This window comes from Ostrinia nubilalis, chromosome 2 (assembly GCF_963855985.1).
Source record: "Ostrinia nubilalis chromosome 2, ilOstNubi1.1, whole genome shotgun sequence".
Lineage (NCBI taxonomy): Eukaryota > Metazoa > Arthropoda > Insecta > Lepidoptera > Crambidae > Ostrinia > Ostrinia nubilalis.
Window position 1 is genome coordinate 11108276 of NC_087089.1, and position 20411 is coordinate 11128686.

The window sequence follows — 20411 nt, forward strand, 5'->3', positions numbered from 1 at the left end:
TTAGTTTGGTCGGGCCAAAAACCACGATATTCTATTTTGCGAATTTAGTACCTATTTCTAAGGCACGCACGCAAAATACTACCAATTTGTTCTTCAAATCAAATTATCTGTATATAGCGAAATAAGAAAAACCGTGTGTGCCAAATAGCAAATCCTATTGCTCCGTTGAAATATGGCTTCGTCCGGTTTCACCTGTACAATCGGATTATAGCCGAATCTTATTCAAAAACAATTTATTGGTTTAAAGCGGTGACGCGACACGTCCTTGTCTCACCCACCTTGAACAAACGATAAATTGTTTCCCATGTTTTTAAATGATATAGAATCAAATAGCTTGTCCACTTGTGAAAATTACCAGCGCAATTGCATTGGTTCAACACATCTTGCAAAAGTAACTACCTATTACAGTTTTTAGTAAAATTTTTGTGTTGACATAATTATGTCGATGTATTTTTAAATACCTACCTTAGGTACATTTCAAGTTACTTTTTACTTAGATAATAATTTAGCTTAACTTACCTGGATGAATTGCAACTGAACCTCTTTTTTGGGTAGTAGGTACTGTTACTAGGCTGTAGGGGAGTAGCTACAAAATCCCTTAAAAACTATTTAGAGAGCCTTGAACACAGTTTATCCAATTAAACCGCATAACTATGGTGGGTTACATTTAATTTTTAGCATTTTTGCCGTGTCATAAAGTTCATAGCACAAGTCAAACACTATGTCAAGTAGGTACTTTCATAAAGCATGCTCATAGCAAAATGCCCGTTCAGTGGCCTAGTGACGTCATAAGCGAGTGGAAAGAGGATGATTGAAGGGGTGGATGGGATGCATGTGTGGGTACACGTAGTGAGCTGGTCCATTGTAATTGTATCTAGGGGATACATGTGTGCACTGTGCATCGCTATGACGCCTAACATGACGTTAAACTCGCTAAAATAATGATACAATGCATCGTTTTCGATATAAACAGTTTATTAATTACTTGTACATTTTAATTGGATATAATTATTATGTTAATGCTTTTCTGTTGTAATTTTTATTTCGATGTTCCATTCATTTAGGATTTACAATCTTAAGGTTGGTACAACCACATAGGATTGCGAAATGTATTTACTAAGGAATACACAACAGGTGACAATCAAGGGATACAATCTTAGATAAAATAAATAAAATAATGATTACTTATATGCCAATCACATAAACATTGTGTTACAGATGTAGGTAAAAGTAAAAGAGTAAGCTGCGCCTATGGATCTACACAGGTAACAATTTCGCAATCCTGTGTGGATCAGAAAAGTACATGTTATTGTCGTAATCAAACGTCAATCCAGTAATATTTTTTATAGAAGCAATTTTGACAAGTGATTCCTTTTCTTTATCGGCGACATAAATCTTGTTCTTTCCACAGAAATAAGCCACACCCTTCCTACTCACCTTGAAGGCGCGGAAGACTTTTGCTCCTTTGATGTGGATACGATTGATTGTGTCTTTCTTTATCATGTATAACCCTGACTTATTACTTAAGAAGGTATCTCCATTACCGTCGATCACAAATTGGTATAACTCCTCATGAATATGTGACTGTACCGATTCGGTTTTATTATTAACTTGTTCAACCTTGTACAACCTTCTCGATGGAAACTCTATGAAATACAGGTTATCCTTGAAGAAGAGGTCCCAGATATTTTTATTCGGAATAAACAAATGAGGTTCAGATAGACCACCCAGCATGAGATTTTGTTCGTATATTCCTTCACTTCCTCCTAAATAAATGACATTGTTTGCATAATCGATTGCTGTGGCGAAGCCGTTTTTTACGGCCGATATTTTATGTATTTTTGCAGTTGGGTTTCCAGGTCGTGGAACCTGGAAACCAATGTAACCAATCGTGGAGGTACTTTCATTTTGCTGCTCAACGTTGTAGCTGAAGTACACTTCTTGAAATAATTTCGCAGCTCGTCGCTTGTAATAAGACAGTTGGTGTGGTCGATTTACTCCGTCTATTACCGTTAACTCTATGTGAGGTTTCCCATGAACGTTGATTATTCCTTCACGCAAAGCATTTTTCTCGGTGTCCTCAGTTGTATTGATGTGTTCAGCAAATGTTACAGACAAAACTATCATTAATATGAAATATTTCATGTTTATAATATGAAACAACACGTCTGAATAATTCGGAACAAAAATGCTTTATGATTATGCAGTGAAAAGATTGATTAATAAATGTAGACGTATCAAAACGTTAATAGGTAGGTACTTAACATAACATCACCATATGGCTTTATTTGTTTCGTTTCAGATTTCATTTAAATGTGTCAATACAAAGTATAATAGTCACGTTTAGGTGGAACTTGTGTTTATAATTGTTACAACTTAATCCTGTCAATATCGATACAATTAAAGGCTAACATGGCAAACTAATGTACGATTTTTTTATTATTTTGCTAGGTTGCTTTGCTATAGAAGCGGTATGCGGCACGGGAGGGGTGGCATCGACGTAATATGATGTTGCAGAGCATACAAATCTGAAGCATATTATTATCTGAAGTCTCGCTGACGTTTGACGTCTCACAAACAACCTCCTGTGCCGCTCTCATACTTGAGGCACCGACCGAGTTACACGCTAGACGTTTAATAAAAATTTTTTAGAAGAAAACATTCATAATGACTAAGATGAAGTAAATGGGCAACTACGAAACCCTACATTGCGCGTGCCACGACACGCACTTGGCCGATTTTTGATTACATAACTATGTTGTGTAGAACACATAGGGTAGTTTCAACTCAAATTTTTAAGATCAAAAGACGTGCTCGTTGCCAAAATAATGATACAATGCCTCGTTTTAACAAAAACTGTTTATTAATTACTTGTACATTTTTATTGGTAACGTTAGAATGCTTTTCTATTGAAATTTCTATTTCGATGTTCCATTCGGTGTCTTGTGCTCAACACTAGAGGTATAATTATTAGGTAACAATTTCGCAATCCTATGTGGATCAGAAAAGTACATGTTATTGTCGTAATCAAACGTCAATCCAGTAATATTTTTTATAGAAGCAATTTTGACAAGTGATTCCTTTTCTTTATCGGCGACATAAATCTTGTTCTTTCCACAGAAATAAGCCACACCCTTCCTACTCACCTTGAAGGCGCGGAAAGCTTTTGCTCCTTTGATGTGGATACGATAGTTTGTGTCTTTCCTTATCATGAATAACCCTGACTTATTACTTAAGAAGGTATCTCCATCACCGTCGATCACAAATTGGTACAACTTCTCATGAATTTGTGACTGTAATTCAACTTGATTACTATTAGAACTGACCTTGTACAAGCTTCTAGATGGTAACTCTATGAAATACAGGTTATCCTTGAAGAAGAGGTCCCAGATATTTCTATTCGGAATAAACAAATAAGGTTCAGATAGACCACCCAGTATGAGATTTTGTTTGTATATTCCTTCACTTCCTCCTAAATAAATGACGTCGTTTACATAATCGATTGCTGTGGCAAAGCCGTTTTTTACGGTCGATATTTTATGTATTTTTGCAGTTGGGTTTCCAGGTTCCACGGTGTAACCAATCGTGGAGGTACTTTCATTTTGCTGCCCAACGTTGTAGCTGAAGTACACTACTTGAAATAAGATCGCAGCTCGTCGCTTGTAATAAGACAGTTGGTGTGGTCGATTTACTCCGTCTATTACCGTTAACTCTATGTGAGGTTTCCCATGAACGTTGATTATTCCTTCACGCAAAGCATTTTTCTCGGTGTCCTCAGTTGTATTGATGTGTTCAGCAAATGTTACAGACAAAACTATAATTAACACGAAATATTTCATGTTTATAATATGAAACAACACGTCTGAATAATTCGGAACAAAAATGCATTATGATTATGCAGTGCAGTGTGCATTATGCAGTATATAATAGTAGTCTTTGATGCAGTGAAAAGATAGATTAATAAATGCAGACGTATCAAAACGTTAATAGGTACTTAACATAACACCACCATATGGCTTTGTTAGTTTCGTTTCGTGTTTCAGATTTCATTTAAATGTGTCAAAGCATTTCATTTAAGGAGGCTACCTACCTGAGGCTCTGACCGAGTTAAGGTTCGGCCAAACCAACGCGATCACACGCGATCTGCCGGCGTGGGTATCCTTCCGTTTGGCCAAATTACTTTTCGCCAAATTTCACTTCGCAAACAACTTATCGCCAAAGTTTCATTTCCCAAATGAACTTTTAGCAACTGTACTTTTCGCAAGTAATTCATTTGGTCAAATTATCATTTGGCCAAATTTTACTTGGCAAATGTTTATATAGCAAATGTTTTATTTTGCCAAATATTATATTCCAAATAATTTGTTTGGTCAAATTGACACTTCACATACTTACCCACCGTTACCCACAAATCAAAGCATAGGCACATGATCATGGTTTTCACAAGAATTTTATGTAAAACAAAGATATTGTAGAAAACAGTGGTTGCAGAAAGTAGGTATTGGAGAAAATAGTAGGTTAGGTTAGGTTAGAACAGTGACCATTTAACGCGCGAAGGCGAGCGATCGGAGCGAGCGAAGTGAGCGTGCCGCGGCAGCGGCCGCCGAGCGCTAGAATCACCTTTATTGTTAATGAATCATTTGGAAATTTCGATATAAAGAATGAAATATGAAAATTAATTTAGAAAAAAAATTATATTAACTACCCACTAAAAAAAAAAACCACAAGCTTATTTGTATACCATTCTATGCACCAATCAAATTATTTTGTAAATTGTTTATCGTGAAATATTTTTGCCAAATGAAACATTTGGCAAAACATACTTTGCCAAACAATAATTTGGTAAACAATAATATGCCAAAAACGACATTTGCGAATAAAAAATTTGCAATAAGTTGTTTTGCCAAATGAAAATTTGCCAAATGAAAGTTTGCGAAACGTTGTTTGCGATGTGATAATTTGGAAAACGTTTTTTGGCCAAACATTAGTAATCCGCCGGCGTGCAGTGATGGCTATCGATGCATTTAAGTCTGGACGCCCATGCATGGGCATGGCTGCACGCCGGCTGATCGCGTGTGATCGCGTTGGTTTGGCCGAACCTTTATACGCTAGACGTATAATAAAAAAAATTTAGAAGAAAACACTCATAATGACTAAGATTAAGTAAATGGGCAACTACGGAACTCTACATTGCGCGTGGCACGACACGCACTTGGCCAAATAGAACACATAGGGTAGTTTCAACTCAAATTTTCAAGATCAAATGACGTGCTCGTTGCCAAAATAATGATACAATGCATCGTTTTAATAAAAACTGTTTATTAATTACTTGTAGGTACATTTTAATTGGATATATTAGAATGCTTTTCTATTGTAATTTCTATTTCGGTGTCCCATTCGGTGTCTTGTGGTCAACACTAGAGGTACAATTATTAGGTAACAATTTCACAATTCTATGTGGATCAGAAAAGTACATGTTATCGTCGTAATCAAACGTTAATCCAAAAATATTCTTGATAGAAGCAATTTCTACGAGTGAATGCTTTTCTTTATCGGCGACATAAATCTCGTTCTTTCCACAGAAATAAGCCACACCTTTCCTATTCACCTCGAAGGCGCGGAAAACTTTTGCTCCTGTTATATGAACGCTATGGTGTGTGTCTTTCCTTATCATGTATAACCCTGACTTATTACTTAAGAAGGTATCTCCATCGCCGTCGATCACAAAATGGTATAATTTCTCATGAATGTGTGACTGTACCGATTCGGTTTTATTATGAGCATAGACCTTGTACAACCTTCTTGATGGAAACTCTATGAAATACAGGTGATCCTTGAAGAAGAGGTCCCAAATATCTCTTTTCGGAATGAGCAAATGAGGTTCAGATTGTCCACGGAGCTTGAGATCTTGAACGTAGATTCCCTCACTTCCTCCTAAATAAATGACGTGGTCTGCATAATTGATTGCTGTTGCGAAGCCGTCTTTTACGGCCGATACCGGTGTTGGTACGTACCCATTTTCTAGTACGTAACCAATCTTGAAGGAGCTTTCATTTTGCCGTCCAACGTTGTAGCTGAAGTAGACTAAGTCGCCGTGTGCTTGTGTCTTGTAATAAGACAGTTGGTATGGTCGATTTACCCCATTTATTACCGTTAACTCCACGTGAGGCTTCCCATGAACATCGATTCTTTCACACAAAGGCTTTTTTTCGATGTCCTTCTTTTTATTGATTTGTTCGGCAAATGTTGCAGTCAAAATTAACATTAACACGAAAGATTTCATGATTAACAGCATGATTAACGTCTGAATAATTTGGAACCAAAATGTATTATGATTATTAATGCATGTAGATACGTTTAGCTATAATAACGAAAATATAACACCACCATGTGGCTTTGTTTCGTTTCAGATTTCGTTAAATGTGTCAATACAAAGTATCATATTACATTTTACGTTTTAGGTTTTACTTACTTACCTACGTGGAAAATAATTACTAATAATTAGCAATTTGTTTATTGTTTGTTACAACTAAGTTTTCTTTAGAAATCCCTCTGGAATTCAAGCCCGCGTTTGCAATTCAAGAGGAAAATTACCCTCGTCAGTTTGTATCTGAATTGTTACTTTAATCATAAACAACTGGTACCAGGCTGACAGAAAAGCGAGGACATGGCCTTTCGTTGCTTCCACGCTAGACAAAGAGGTTACCTCCGTCTCTCTCCAACGCAGAGGGTGCCACCCTCTGTGATTTTCCCCCATCCCTCAGTCACCCGCCGCCCAATCCTAACTTGGTTGAAGACCTTCATTCATAGGAGCGAAATCAATATTTTAGTGAAACAAAACTTTTCGAAACTGATTTTCACATATTATTTCTGTTATGTTTGTCACATACTTATGTGACAGTGTGTAGCGTCATTTCGTTATTAGGCTAAAATATGTTAGAGGTTTTGAATTATTATTCATTTATTATTATACATTTAGATTCCGTGATGGTTTTGACTACTTAGACAAAGGTCTAACAAAGTGTCCCAAATTACCTCCTTTTGCTTCATGTTTTTTTGGTAACGGCGACGCTGCGTCCATTCAGTCACATTCAGTCGGCGACGCGTTTTAATTAATGCTTCCAAGTGAACGAATGGTTTACCACATATTAACAAAGTGAAAACTCGACATCGAGTGACAGTAGAACGACACTCTTAGCAAAAGTTTTGAACAAAATTATTTTTTGTTTGTATTAAGTAGGTGTTAGTTTATTTGCTTCCTGTACATTTACTTATTGAATTAACTATTGCTATCGTGTACAAATATCTTAATTATTATGAAAAAAATTTCAACAAATAAACTCTCTTCAAAACTAGGATTTTCATCAACATGGAAAAGCCTACTACGGCGCGTTCAATATAAAACTCCCTCGTGATTGTGAGCTCCTGGTATTGGCGTATTCGCGATCGCTCGTAGAAAACTGCGCCTGACGATTTTTCCTGCTACGACGAGCGCTTCGCGAGCGTTCCCAATAAATAAAACCATCATCTGAAAAGCTGAAAATTTTGTAGGCAGCTTTTCCGACTTTCCGACTGGACAGTGGTCAGTGGTTGCAATGACAACGTCGCAAAATCGTCAGCAGAGGTCGAATCGACTAGGGACACAGAATATAGCAGGAGTAAAACGTTCCACAGCGTTGCCATGGTAACAGGGGTTGGGGCAGAAAGAGGGAGTGTTCTACATCAATGTGTGTGTGTAATTCCTCTGAAGGGGTATTTCACCTTCAATGTGTGCGTGTGTAACTCACACTGATGGAAGAGCACCCCCTCAGAGGAATGCGGGTGGGGAAAATTTTTGACCTCCTTGCTTTCATAGTCTCCTAGTACTACGCGCTGTTTGGGAAATATTTTTGCTATTCGAAAACGGCAGGGGAAAACGATGTTCGTATGACTATTTGGAAACAACGTCTTAATACGCTGAAATAAAATGAATTGTTTTATTTTTGAAGTGAGTATATTAAAACTTAATGAAATAAACTTAAAACAATTGAGAATATTAAAATTGCAAATATTTACAGTTAGAATGGAATTTTGCTAGACTTCACAGGCGCCCGCTGAAGAAACAGTCACTGTGCCTCGTACAAAAGTGACGCCATCTCTACACTCACAACCATCCTGGAAGAAAATAATTGAGCGTATTAATAACATGCCTGTAACTAACATGCCTACGCAGAATTGAAGAATTTATAAAAAAAAAACTTACAAAAATATTTTCCATAGCAGAAGTACAGGTTTGGTTCTGCTCAAAGAATTGAACCTTCTGAAGATTGTGCCTGATGATCTCGCCTGATGTTTTCTTTTTCTCCTCATCGCAAGCGAGAAGCACCGGGATCAGACCTTTGTTGTTCCTTTTCACCATCAAATGTTCCGTTTCCAAATTTTCCATAACGACCGGACTTCCAAATATGGCATTGTCTAAATACGCGCAGTAATTGTCTTCGGAACTGCGGTATTTGGTTGTATTATTGTTGATGTTGACTATCTCACTGGATTCGTTTTCTAGATAGTTCTGGTATAGAGTGTTGTTAGTGCAGTTAGTGTGTTTTTGTTTCTTTTTGGATTTTCGTATTCTGATGTAGAAGTCGGTGAGGTATTGGAACTTGAGGAAATAGGAGAGTGCCTCGGCGATACTTGCCGATCCGCTCTTGCTGCGTTTGTTGTGGAGGCACAGGCGACGCGATGGTGAAGTGCCGTATGAGTATCCTGAAAAGGTGAGCTAACGTTATGTTGCTTTCTTTAGTAAGAATGAAAATTGAACCTTATAGCATATCAAATGCCAGCTCGTCATTAAGACAATTAGATAATTTCAGAGAGCTGTACTAATTATTTTCACTTCGCGCTTTTGAATTAAGCACACATATGAGATTCTTTCTTAGTGGAAAAGGACAAACAGTCGTGTGAAGTCGCAGTCGTAGACAGGGGTAGACGGATTCCCAGCTCTCTTTTCCACAGTTGCAACTCCTCTGTAGGCGATCTACACTGAACCGTCAATAAAAACACCAACCAGTGAACGTCAAGTTTGTTCCGGGGAAAAATTCAAATGTCATTGGAACCGCAACGAAATACATAGCGCCAGTCTAATGGACAAAGGGGAAAGCCCACAATTCATTAACGTTTCCTTTTTGAGTTGTTGTCTATAAAATTTATAAAACCAGCTCACTTAACACCAATGGCAATGACAAGGTAGGTATTTAAATACCTGCCTTGTCTTGCATAAAAAAAAGATTAAAACCAAATAACAAGCGACCGCTTTGCTGCAGCCGCCATAGCAGCAATCAAACTCACCGTTCTTCATATTGCAAGAGCAAGGAGCAGTAGCGGGGAGTTCTCGATCCTGGTCTCCGGAACGCTGCGCACGCGGCAGAAGTTGGCACTGTTCCAGGTGGAGTCTGTGTAGGGGATGGAATGGGACACGTCTGATAGCTGTTCCCATACACATAGTAAACTAAACTCATCGTTCTTCATATTGCAAGAGCAAGGGGTCAGTAGCGGGGAGTTCTCGATTCTGCTCTCTGGAGCGCTGCTCACGCGGCAGAAGTTGGCACTGTTCCAGGTGGAGTCTGTGTAGGGGATGTTATGGGACGCGTCTGATAGCTGTTCCTATACACATAGTAAACTAAACTCACCGTTCTTCATATTGCAAGAGCAAGGCGTCAGTAGCGGGGAGTTCTCGATTCTGCTCTCTGGAGCGCTGCGCACGCGGCAGAAGTTGGCACTGTTCCAGGTGGTGTCTGTGTAGGGGATGGAATGGGACACGTCTGATAGCTGTTCCCATACACATAGTAAACTAAACTCATCGTTCTTCATATTGCAAGAGCAAGGGGTCAGTAGCGGGGAGTTCTCGATTCTGCTCTCTGGAGCGCTGCTCACGCGGCAGAAGTTGGCACTGTTCCAGGTGGAGTCTGTGTAGGGGATGTTATGGGACGCGTCTGATAGCTGTTCCTATACACATAGTAAACTAAACTCACCGTTCTTCATATTGCAAGAGCAAGGCGTCAGTAGCGGGGAGTTCTCGATTCTGCTCTCTGGAGCGCTGCGCACGCGGCAGAAGTTGGCACTGTTCCAGGTGGTGTCTGTGTAGGGGATGTTATGGGACACGTCTGATAGCTGTTCCCATACACATAGTAAACTAAACTCACCGTTCTTTATATTGCAAGAGCAAGGGGTCAGTAGCGGGGATTTCTCGATCCTGCTCTCTGGAGCGCTGCGCACGCGGCAGAAGTTGGCACTGTTCCAGGTGGAGTCTGTGTAGGGGATGTTATGGGACGCGTCTGATAGCTGTTCCTATACACATAGTAAACTAAACTCACCGTTCTTCATATTGCAAGAGCAAGGGGTCAGCAGCGGGGAGTTCTCGATCCTGCTCTCTGGAGCGCTGCGCACGCGGCAGAAGTTGGCACTGTTCCAGGTAGTGTATGTGTAGGGGATGGAATTGGACACGTCTGATAGCTGCTCCTAAATACAGTAAACCAAACTCACCGTTCTTCATATTGCAAGAGCAAGGGGTCAGTAGCGGGGAGTTCTCGATCCTGCTCTCTGGAGCGCTGCGCACGCGGCAGAAGTTGGCACTGTTCCAGGTTGTGTCAGTGTAGGGGATAGAGTGGAACACATCTGACAGCTTATCCCATACACATAATAAAGCAAACTCACCGTTTTTCATATTGCAAGAGCAAGGGGTCAGTAACGGGGAGTTCTCGATCCTGCTCTCCGGAGCGCTGCGCACGCGGCAGAAGTTGGCACTGTTCCAGGTGGTGTCAGTGTAGGGGATGGAGTGGGACACGTCTGATAGCTGCTCCCACTTGGACGACTCGCGGAGGGAGAAGAAAGTGAGCGTTACGACGGCCTGGGGTCATTATTAATATTATGTTAGTAAAATCTAAAATCACAATAAGATAGCTACTAGCTAAAAAGATATTTCAATAAATATTTAAAAAAAAAGGATAAACAGACGCAAATGATGATTCATATTCCATACTTTTTTTTAACTGAAGAGAGAATTAAGGTCTGTCAATATGTATAATCATGCGTGTGGATTCGAGCTCTTTTAAAAACTGGGATAAAACTATCCAACCTTAGTACTCGTTCTCTGCGTCAATATCCCTTTCCCATTAAATACACAGTAGCATGAATAATTTAAAATTTGCCTTTATTTTAACTCAATGATTAATTAGCCATAAATATTAGTTACCATAGTGAAACAAGCAGCGGCGCACAGCGTAGCGCACAGCGGGAACCCGTAGCGCTGCGTTAATGCGCCGCCCAGCGCCGGCCCTAGTACCTCGCCCAGCGAGTAGCAGCATGACCACAGACCGGCTACGGCGCTGTATGTAGCGAGCGCTTCGGGGCAGCCTCCTTCGTAGCTGTAGGAACATTTATATTGAGTCAGGCGTTAAAATATCTCAAGGGTCGAGCACAGGGTTAATCCGTAGCGCTACGGGCTACGACTGCGTTAGTGCGCCGCCCAGTGATTAGCAGCACGATCAAAAGCCAGCGATAGCGCTGTAAGTGGCGAGCGCTTCGGGGCAGCCTCCTTCGTAGCTGTAGGAACATTTGTATTGAGTCAGGCGTTAAAATATCTCAAGGTTCGGGCACAGGGTTAATCCATAGCGCTACGGGCTACGACTGCGTTAGTGCGCCGCTCAGTGATTAGCAGCACGACCACAAGCCAGCGGCAGCGCTGTAAGTAAGTAGCGAGCGCTTCGGACAGCCTCTTTCGTCTGAATATTAACATTTTTATCGTAAAAGATGAAAAATATTTCAAAACTTTCGTAGATCATTCAGTCAGGAATATGGAAGTCATGATTGAGATGTTTGTGTTTCAGACAAAAATGTGATCTGCTTCAAAACCAAACATTTACAACATTTATATACCTACCTACCTTGTTTAGTACACACGTGCTACGAGGCCTACGAGTTTGTGCTACGACAAAAATCGTAGCGCATTTATATTTACAAAGTGGGACACTAGGCATCCTATAACCTTCAGTTTACTACATAATATATTTTTGAAAATACGTCAGTTTTTTTTACGTGTTGTAGCAGTTGCTACGGCTCTACGGCTACGTTATTGCTGAAGGGATGGTTACATAGTTTCCTATTTTACATAAACGAAACACACCATAAGTATTTCCAAAGTTTTACTAATAGGTACAAAATAACTTACATAGAGCTGGTCAAGACACCTTGAAAGGTGGGCAGTAGAGTTAAAGCCACCGAAATTCCTAAAATTGATAGCGCCACCAAATCCAACCAGAGGTCACTGAAACAATAATTTTCTTTGAAGAATGATTTAATGCTTTTATTTATGCAGATGATATACAAATAAATATATTTAGACTTACCGTGGAAGCCCGGGAATGAAAGGGCAAGGGCCTAGAAGCAACAGTCCAGCTGTTGATAAAAATAGACCCCAAACCATCATACACCAATGGTTGTGCACTCTGAAACACATAAGATTTATAACATTGATCACAGAAAGACTTCTATGTATATACTTTTAACTACTAATGTCTATTGCTACAAAGCCGTTGAAAAAGAAACCACCGCCAGTCAATTGTTACTTAATTATTTTGTTTTATTTTTTCTACTTCAAGCTTGTGCAGATTTCTTTTGTCATTATTTGACGATCGGATATTGTTTTATTTTTCTTAAAAGTACCTATTTGAATTCAGAGCGGTTTCATTTCAATTATTTTTATTTTTAAATTATTCAGTATATGTTATGCACACAATATAATATTTTGAATTTTTTTCTAAATTAAATACAGAACAGAATGACGACGTCAACCTTACGATATAGTGCGAAGGTTTTTTACCTGTCCGCAACCCATCCCCAAATGGGGCTGAAGATTCCGTACAAACTGGAGAAGAGTAGGAAGATCAGGCCGATCTGTTCCGTGGACAGGCCGAACTGCCGTAGATGGGGCTCCAGGGTGGGGTCCAGGAAGGCCCACGTATTGGACACGATCACTATGACGAGTCCAGTTATGATGATGGACGGGATCCTGAAGAGCTTCATTATGGAAGCTGATTTTGAACCGACTGAGAATTCTGTAAATCAACAATAATAAGTGTTGAAAGATAATTTTTCAATCAAATCAAATAATTTTTATTTGCGAACATGGGTTTACATACGTGTTACTTGTTTATGGACCTTTACATTAAAGTAGTAATGTAGGTACAGACAGCACAATAAGCTAAATACTGTGGCATCTTGTATCATGTATCTAGAAAAATGTATTAGTTTAATGTGTTTTTAACAGCTAAATATTTAAACGAAATGTCTGGATGATATTCGGTGTATTTACCTTGACAATCAGTGAGCAGAAAGAAGTTGATTGGCACAGTCAGCACCATAACGATTCCTAGAGTGTAGAATGGTAGGCCAAATCCCCCGATCTACCTGGAACATTCATGTTTACATAGAAACTTTTACAAATCTTTCGTACACTTCTTTTAAAATCTATACAATATTTCTTGGTAAAAGAACCGTTTCGACTTTTCAAACATGTTTATGGCAACTACGGTTAATAACATCAACGCCATTGTAACAAATCAAATTATTTATTTGCATTAGCTTTAGCTAATAATTCGAAGAATCGCCGTGTCGTACCTTACTTTTCATTTCACCCCAAGATTTCCCCCTTTACATGTATAGTAAATTAATTAATTTTTAGGCAATACTTAAATTTAAAATTAGGGTGGAGAAACTCAATTTCTAACTTGAAAAAATTGAATTGCCTAAAGTGGGAATCGAACCCACGACACTTCCTTCATTCTATTTATGGCGTACTAGAATAATACCGACCGAGTACAGCAAGCCTCCGATAGCAGGCCCGACCGACATGCCGAGCCCGACGAATGTCTCCAAAATACCAAGCACCGACCCAATGCTGTCAGGGAAGGCGTTGACCACAAACACATAGCTGGCCGTGGAGTAGGCACTCGCTCCGAGCGCCTCCAACCCTCTGACAAGGAAACACAGCCAGGTGAAGGTTGTGGGGTTTTCTATTAGTGAAAGAGTACTGAAAGAGAAAAAGAATAGGTTTTTATAGCCATTAGAACACAAATACACAACCTGTAAGTAAGTACCTAAGTATTTAAAAATGCCACGAGAAAATTAACGTTATTTTTATGAAATGTAGGTAACTTTGGAAATCCTTGAAATTCTTGAAAACAGCAGAAAAAGACATGAAATAATAACAGACAGACTTTGAAGAACCTTTAAGGGTTCCTTGTCTTGTCAGGACTACAGAACCCTACAAATAGGTATGAAAGTTGTAAAATTAAGTAGTATGTAAAACACTATTACTATCACCACGTAAGTCATTTTTAGCAACCTTTTAGGAGATTGGACGAAACGACGCGTCTTTCGATTCTCTAGCTAATGGCATCAAAATGTGAAAACCGCCAAAAAATTACTTACGTGGTGATAATAGACCTTAAACGACGTTATTGTATATTTTCTGCTTATCGCAATATAATATGATTTGCTACTTGACTTCTTCTTCTAAATAAGTGCCTATTTTTCAACCGACTTAAATAGGAGGTTTTCTTACCCGAACAATACATTGCACGTTCCAGCTATGAACATGCCGGAAATAAACATGAACTTCGCTCCCATTAGTGGTAACTGAAAAAAAGTTTTCTCTAAAATCTAATTCTACACGATTATTTAATACCTACGTAAACCTAAAACAGTCTAAAAAGAATCTAAAACATCTAACCAATAATAAAAAAAAACGTTCCACGTGTTACAGTTCCCATGCACTCTTTCTTAATCGTGAACGGAAGTAACAAGAAAACACACACTAAAATTGCGATAAGTGTGATAATTTTCTATCGATGTGGAGTATCAATAAATTACTTAGTCTAGAAGTTCTACCTGTTCTTGAAATACCTAGATACTTATCTACATAGTATACCTATTACCTATACTCATAGTAAGTAAATGGTTATGTAAGTACCTTAAAGAGGTTTAGTTCCAAAATAATTTGTATTTAAAAAGTTGAATGTCCAGTAGTACCTATGTAATCTACTTGATTTATTATTATTACTTCATTATAATAATAATATGTTTTATGTAGCGTAGGTTAAAAGATAACGTTAATTACTACTTATGTACCCATATTTAGCGCTATTGTATACCTATTTAGCTCATCGAACTTGATTTTAAATAACAATACATTGAAATAGCGTAGATACCGTTTATGTAAGTAGGTACCTACTAAGTAAGCGATTAAACAAAAAATGTAGGTATAGGTAAGTATTAAGATATTATATTATTATAATACCTACTAGTTACTTTATTAGTTAATTTTTAAACTACTTTCCTATATCAGTTAGTTCTGTAATTTCAAATCTCTCTTTCTCATGTAAACCAAATTGGCAATAAAAATACTCACGAATTTCCCAAAAATTGGTGACGTCAGAAACATGACGACTGCGTAAAAACTGAACACGATTCCGCACATGGTGTCTGACAGGCCTTTTGCTGTGGCCTCCCTCGGAAAGAAGGGTGCCATGACGCTCATGGAACAGAAGCTCATGAAGTCCACCAGAGCCAAAGAAGCCAGGGTGAGCCTCTGTCGCCGGGAGAGATACCGCAGCGCGCCGGGCCGCGGCCTGCTTTGAGTCCTTACTAATCTGGAAGGCGACAGCGAAGGGTAGGTACTAATAAGATGCGAATAAGACATGATTTTCTAATAGATTTTTTTTACATTGAAGCGATAATAGTAAAATGGCTGGTGGCCAAACGGCGGTGTCCGATTCGAGGAATGCGTCGGGTTCGAACCCCGCCGTTCGTTGAGGCGACCACATTCGTAAGAAAGCTTACCATGAGGGGTCATCGGGATAATTAGTACTTAATTTGAATTTATAAAATGCTATCAATATTCTTAAAAAAAAGTTTATTAAGTACTCTTCTATAAAAAACATAATTGTAATTAAGTATCTATAACAAACTTGATTGTTTTGATTGTAACTACAAATAATTACATCATCCACTACTACACGTGAGAATCATACGTATGCAGGTGTATGATGAAATGAAAGTGATTAAGCCTATGGTGACTTATTGTAGCTTAAGTAAGAATTAGGTAACTAAGTAAGTGGGTACTAATGTAAATTACATAGGCCTTGATAAATCAATTTTAAAGGATGGATATCGAATTCGACAGGACCTTTTATGCAAGATTGAGTTGCACGTGAATGCAGTTACATTGACCCAACATTGGGGCATTTACGAGAGTAAATGTAACGTGTTACTTATCTCATTGAAACCCAATTCTATGACATGATTTTGTATAGTAAACATTAATTTAGGTTCAGTCATCATAACATTCAAAGATTTTCTAGAAGAAATTATTATGACGATAAGTCACGATTTAATGTGAATTATGGTCTATGGTTTAAAATTTAGATAACCAAGACCTTTTATTGATTACTATTATTTTAACTTTCAAATTATACCTACAAATGAAGCAAAGATTTTTGATGACTTTATTAAACTAGATTAAAAAAGTTTCATGAATTATTTTTTATTAAATTGTTTACATTGTGTTTTCCATAATTATTTCCATATTTTTATATTAAAATATGATGCGCACCAGCGGAAATTTTCTCGTTCAAACAATAGTTAGTACCATAAAGGGAATCGAACGTTAACATTGCCAATGGCATTGTTATCGTGCACTTGATACTGAATTACCTACAACACGTGTCAATATTGCAATAGTTAATGTTCAATTACACTGTTGTAGGAAAGTTCCTGGATTATTTTTATGAAATCACATTCATGAAAATTTCAAAAATCTGTTTTGCTTCTGGCACTGTTTATTTAGCCTATAAATATGGGATGTCGTTTTTAAATATCGTAATTCCAACGACCTACCGTTCTCGTAAAATCCTGATCTCGGAGCTGACATCGTCTGGTGGTATCCCCGACCAGGACTGAGCCCGTCTCAGCCTCCTGGAGTCAGGGATCGAGCCTCTCCCTCCCCACGTCGCAGCCAGGTCATCCACCTGAGTGGACGTCTTCACCATTCTACAGTCAAACACTATCGTCTCAAAGGACCTGCCACCCTCCACACTGTTCGATCGCGACCTACACGAGTCCCCTCGAGTCCTATTCCTCAACAACTTGCTGTACTCATCGCAATCGTCTTTGTCCATATCGGAAGGACTCAACCCGAGCACTGACCGGTAATTAAATGAATATCGTAAACAAACCCCGATACCGCGGCGTGTCACCCGTCTGGCGACCAGTCGAATGTAGGTACAGAATAAAACCGCGCATATCAATCACAATCGGTATCTTATCGCGTTTTAAATTCAAACGGGAAAGAGGGCACTTGTTAATTTGTAGCATTCGTAGGGCGGGTATGGCGAGCGTGATGGTGAATGTTTGTGTTCGAACGATAACACAAATGGGACGTTATCGCGCGAGTATCGGCGGTGTGAAAACATGCTGCCGTGTTATGATCCTGGCGCGCCTTTTCCGTTGCGATGCTCTTTGACTTATTTTTTTCTTTTCTAGAATAATCTGTGTCGTTGAAGTAAGACGGCCCCGTACAGTAAACAACTTAAGACATTTATTACTGAAAAGTCGGACCTATTACAACTACATAGGATATCAAATTAATATTGTGCAAAACTATAATATGATTTACAAAAATAATTCTACCTTCCTTTAAGCAATAAATTAAAGACATATTATTTTGTTACTTTTATTTATTCAACGCATATTATATACTTTCTCGTAGACATTTTAACAATCACTGTAAAAAAGTATAATCGGAAATGATTTGTTCGGAAAAACTTTGGCAAAAGAAAGTACATATTTAAAATATAACATATTTTAAGTTATTGTAAATGCACAATACCTACAGCTACTTCTTTTATAAATGTTTTTCCGAACAAATAATTTCCATATTTATTTTCCGCACACATGTTAGGCAGTCGCTTAGAAAAGAGTAAAACGAAAACAAATTGAGCTATTTTTATGTTCACACTAGATGCTTAAATAATTATATTATTATTATTAAAATAACAGTATAGAAAAAGAAATGGAAAATTAAGAAAAATAAAATATAGAAATGCACTTTGCATTTTCGTAAGATTCTCAAGAAACTATGTATATTGGAACTGTTTATTTTTGGGTAAATATTGTCACGTTTTATTATATAAATAGTATATTATGTAGATTGAATAAATGAGGATATACTTGATTTTCTTAATAACTATGTTTGGATTTATTTAGTGTAATTTCTAAAGATACCAAGGCCCCTTTTAAGCAAGCGTTTTGGAAATTAACAAACTATTGCTCTGGGTTTAGAAATACAGGGTGTTAGGTAAATGGGTATATGAGCCGACACTAGCCCATGTTAACCCAAATGATCCAATACAGCAAAAAATATACACTAGATACAGAAACTTCTACATTGACTTAATTCGGAAAGTAAAGACGAAATATGAAAAAGATGAGCTTGAAAAACACAAAACTAACCCTAAATTACTCTGGAAAACAATAAAACAAATAACCCATACTAACAAAACTAAAAACCCCACAATAAACATGGTAAATAATACTTCAGACGGAGAAAACTGCTTGGACTCTTTCAACAATTTTTTCTCGACAGTCGGTGAAAATCTCTCTAGTAAAATATTGGAATATCTTAATGAAACTGAAGATACATTAGCTGCCAAAGTTGTTAACCCGAACTCTCCATCTAATTCATTTTTCTTAGAACCCACAGATTGCTATGAAGTTGAAGGGATAATTATGGGCCTAAAAACTGACAGTGCTCCAGGGCTTGATGGCATCTCCAACCGCCTTTTAAAAGTAATTAAACCATATATAATTGAACCTCTCACACATGTACTAAATACTAGCCTCTCCTCAGGGGTTTTCCCTAACAACTGGAAAACAGCTTCTGTCACCCCAATTCACAAAGGTGGCAACAAAGAATCTCCAAGCAATTATCGTCCCATTTCTTTACTGAGCACTTTCTCTAAAATTCTGGAGAAAATTGTTAATAAGAAACTTGCAAAATTTCTCGAAGATAATGGACTCTTAAGTGACCGGCAATACGGTTTTCGTCGACAAAGGTCAAATGAACAAGCGGTAAACCTCTTGACTAACACTATCGTAGATAATCTTGACAAAGGAAATGCTTGTATAGGTGTTTTCCTGGATCTGGCAAAAGCCTTCGACTCAGTCTCAATTCCTATCCTACTTAAAAAACTAGATCTTGCTGGTATACGCGGCATAGCATTAGACTGGTTTAGAAGCTACTTAACTGATAGACAACAATGTGTCAAAATTGATTCGCGAGTCAGTAGCTACCAACCCATCTCATTTGGAGTCCCACAAGGTAGCATACTTGGTCCAACTTTATTTCTGCTATACATTAACGATATCACCTCCCTTGACCTTAAGAATGCCGACGTAATCTGTTACGCAGACGATACTGCTATCGTTTTCCATGACAAATCCTGGGAGACCGTTCATCGTAGTGCAGAAGCTGGTATAGCTACCCTAAGCAATTGGCTCAACAACAATCTTCTCTCACTTAATACCTCTAAAACAAAATTTATTAGTTTTCACAAAACCCTAGCTTCTGCACCCACAAATACAATGCCTATAAAAATCCACTCCGATCACTGCCCAAACAGTCCTCTCTTTCTAAATTGTAGTCCCGATATCAATAAGCCGTGTAACTGCAACACGATTTCTAGAACCGAATTTATTAGATATCTTGGTATCATTATTGATGAAAAGTTAAATTTTAAAAAGCACATTGACGTCGTATCTGCAAGGGTTAGGAAGATTGTAAGTATTATGAGGCTACTGAGGTCCTCGGCTGATAAAGAACTGCTCAAGTCCGTATACACCGCCCTATGCCAATCGCTTATTACGTACTGCATCACAGCTTGGGGTGGTACAGCAACTTCTACACTACTACAACTAGAAAGATCTCAGCGCTCAGTTCTAAAGGTGATGCTATTTAAAAACCGCCTATTTCCAACAGATCTTCTTTACCGAGAATGTAACCTGCTTAGCGTCAGACAACTCTTTATACAACAAACCTCTACCTCAGTCCACAAATCTGTATTAAACTCCGATTTAAACAACTCCTGTCAAAAAAGATTTTTTACAATCCCAGTCCCATTAACTAAAACTTCATTTGCCCATCGATTCAACACGTTTCTCAGCCCATTTATTTATAATAAAATAGTAAAATTCTGCAACATAAAAGACAAACCTACTAGAGAGGCTAAACACAAAATAGGAACATGGCTTACCTCACTAAATTACGAAAACACAGAGCATTTCATAAGAATAGTACAATAAACAAAATGTGAAACCTACGA

The 20411-nt window shown here is 38.2% G+C and overlaps 2 protein-coding genes across 2 annotated transcripts; both read right to left on the reverse strand.

Moving 5' to 3' along the window:
* Positions 1 to 5380: 5380 nt before the first annotated feature.
* LOC135078658 (ommochrome-binding protein-like) lies at positions 5381 to 6283 on the reverse strand. The gene has a single exon (XM_063973190.1). It carries the CDS (start codon positions 6281 to 6283, stop codon positions 5381 to 5383), a length of 903 nt encoding a protein of 300 aa, XP_063829260.1.
* A 1688-nt stretch (positions 6284 to 7971) lies between these two features.
* Positions 7972 to 17392, reverse strand: LOC135083431 (MFS-type transporter SLC18B1-like). Its single transcript, XM_063978179.1, has 12 exons — positions 16930 to 17392; positions 15443 to 15683; positions 14597 to 14670; positions 13846 to 14062; positions 13346 to 13436; positions 12854 to 13088; positions 12381 to 12479; positions 12203 to 12298; positions 11228 to 11399; positions 10690 to 10882; positions 8243 to 8742; positions 7972 to 8154 (listed from the first exon to the last, which is right to left on the reverse strand). Exons 1-12 carry the CDS (start codon positions 17208 to 17210, stop codon positions 8074 to 8076), a joined length of 2280 nt encoding a protein of 759 aa, XP_063834249.1. The 5' UTR covers positions 17211 to 17392; the 3' UTR covers positions 7972 to 8073.
* Between the last annotated feature and the right edge of the window lie 3019 nt (positions 17393 to 20411).

Bases quoted from the DNA above. Each gene is read 5' to 3' on its own strand.
- LOC135083431 (XM_063978179.1), bottom strand. From the start codon at position 17,210: ATGGACAAAGACGATTGCGATGAGTACAGCAAGTTGTTGAGGAATAGG. The intron at 14,671-15,442 runs GTGAGTATTTTT...ACTTTTTTTCAG, and splicing joins CACCAATTTTTGGGAAATTC to TTACCACTAATGGGAGCGAA. The intron at 13,437-13,845 runs GTCGGTATTATT...TGTTCCAGGTAG, and splicing joins TCGGAGGCTTGCTGTACTCG to ATCGGGGGATTTGGCCTACC.
- LOC135078658 (XM_063973190.1), bottom strand. From the start codon at position 6,283: ATGAAATCTTTCGTGTTAATGTTAATTTTGACTGCAACATTTGCCGAA.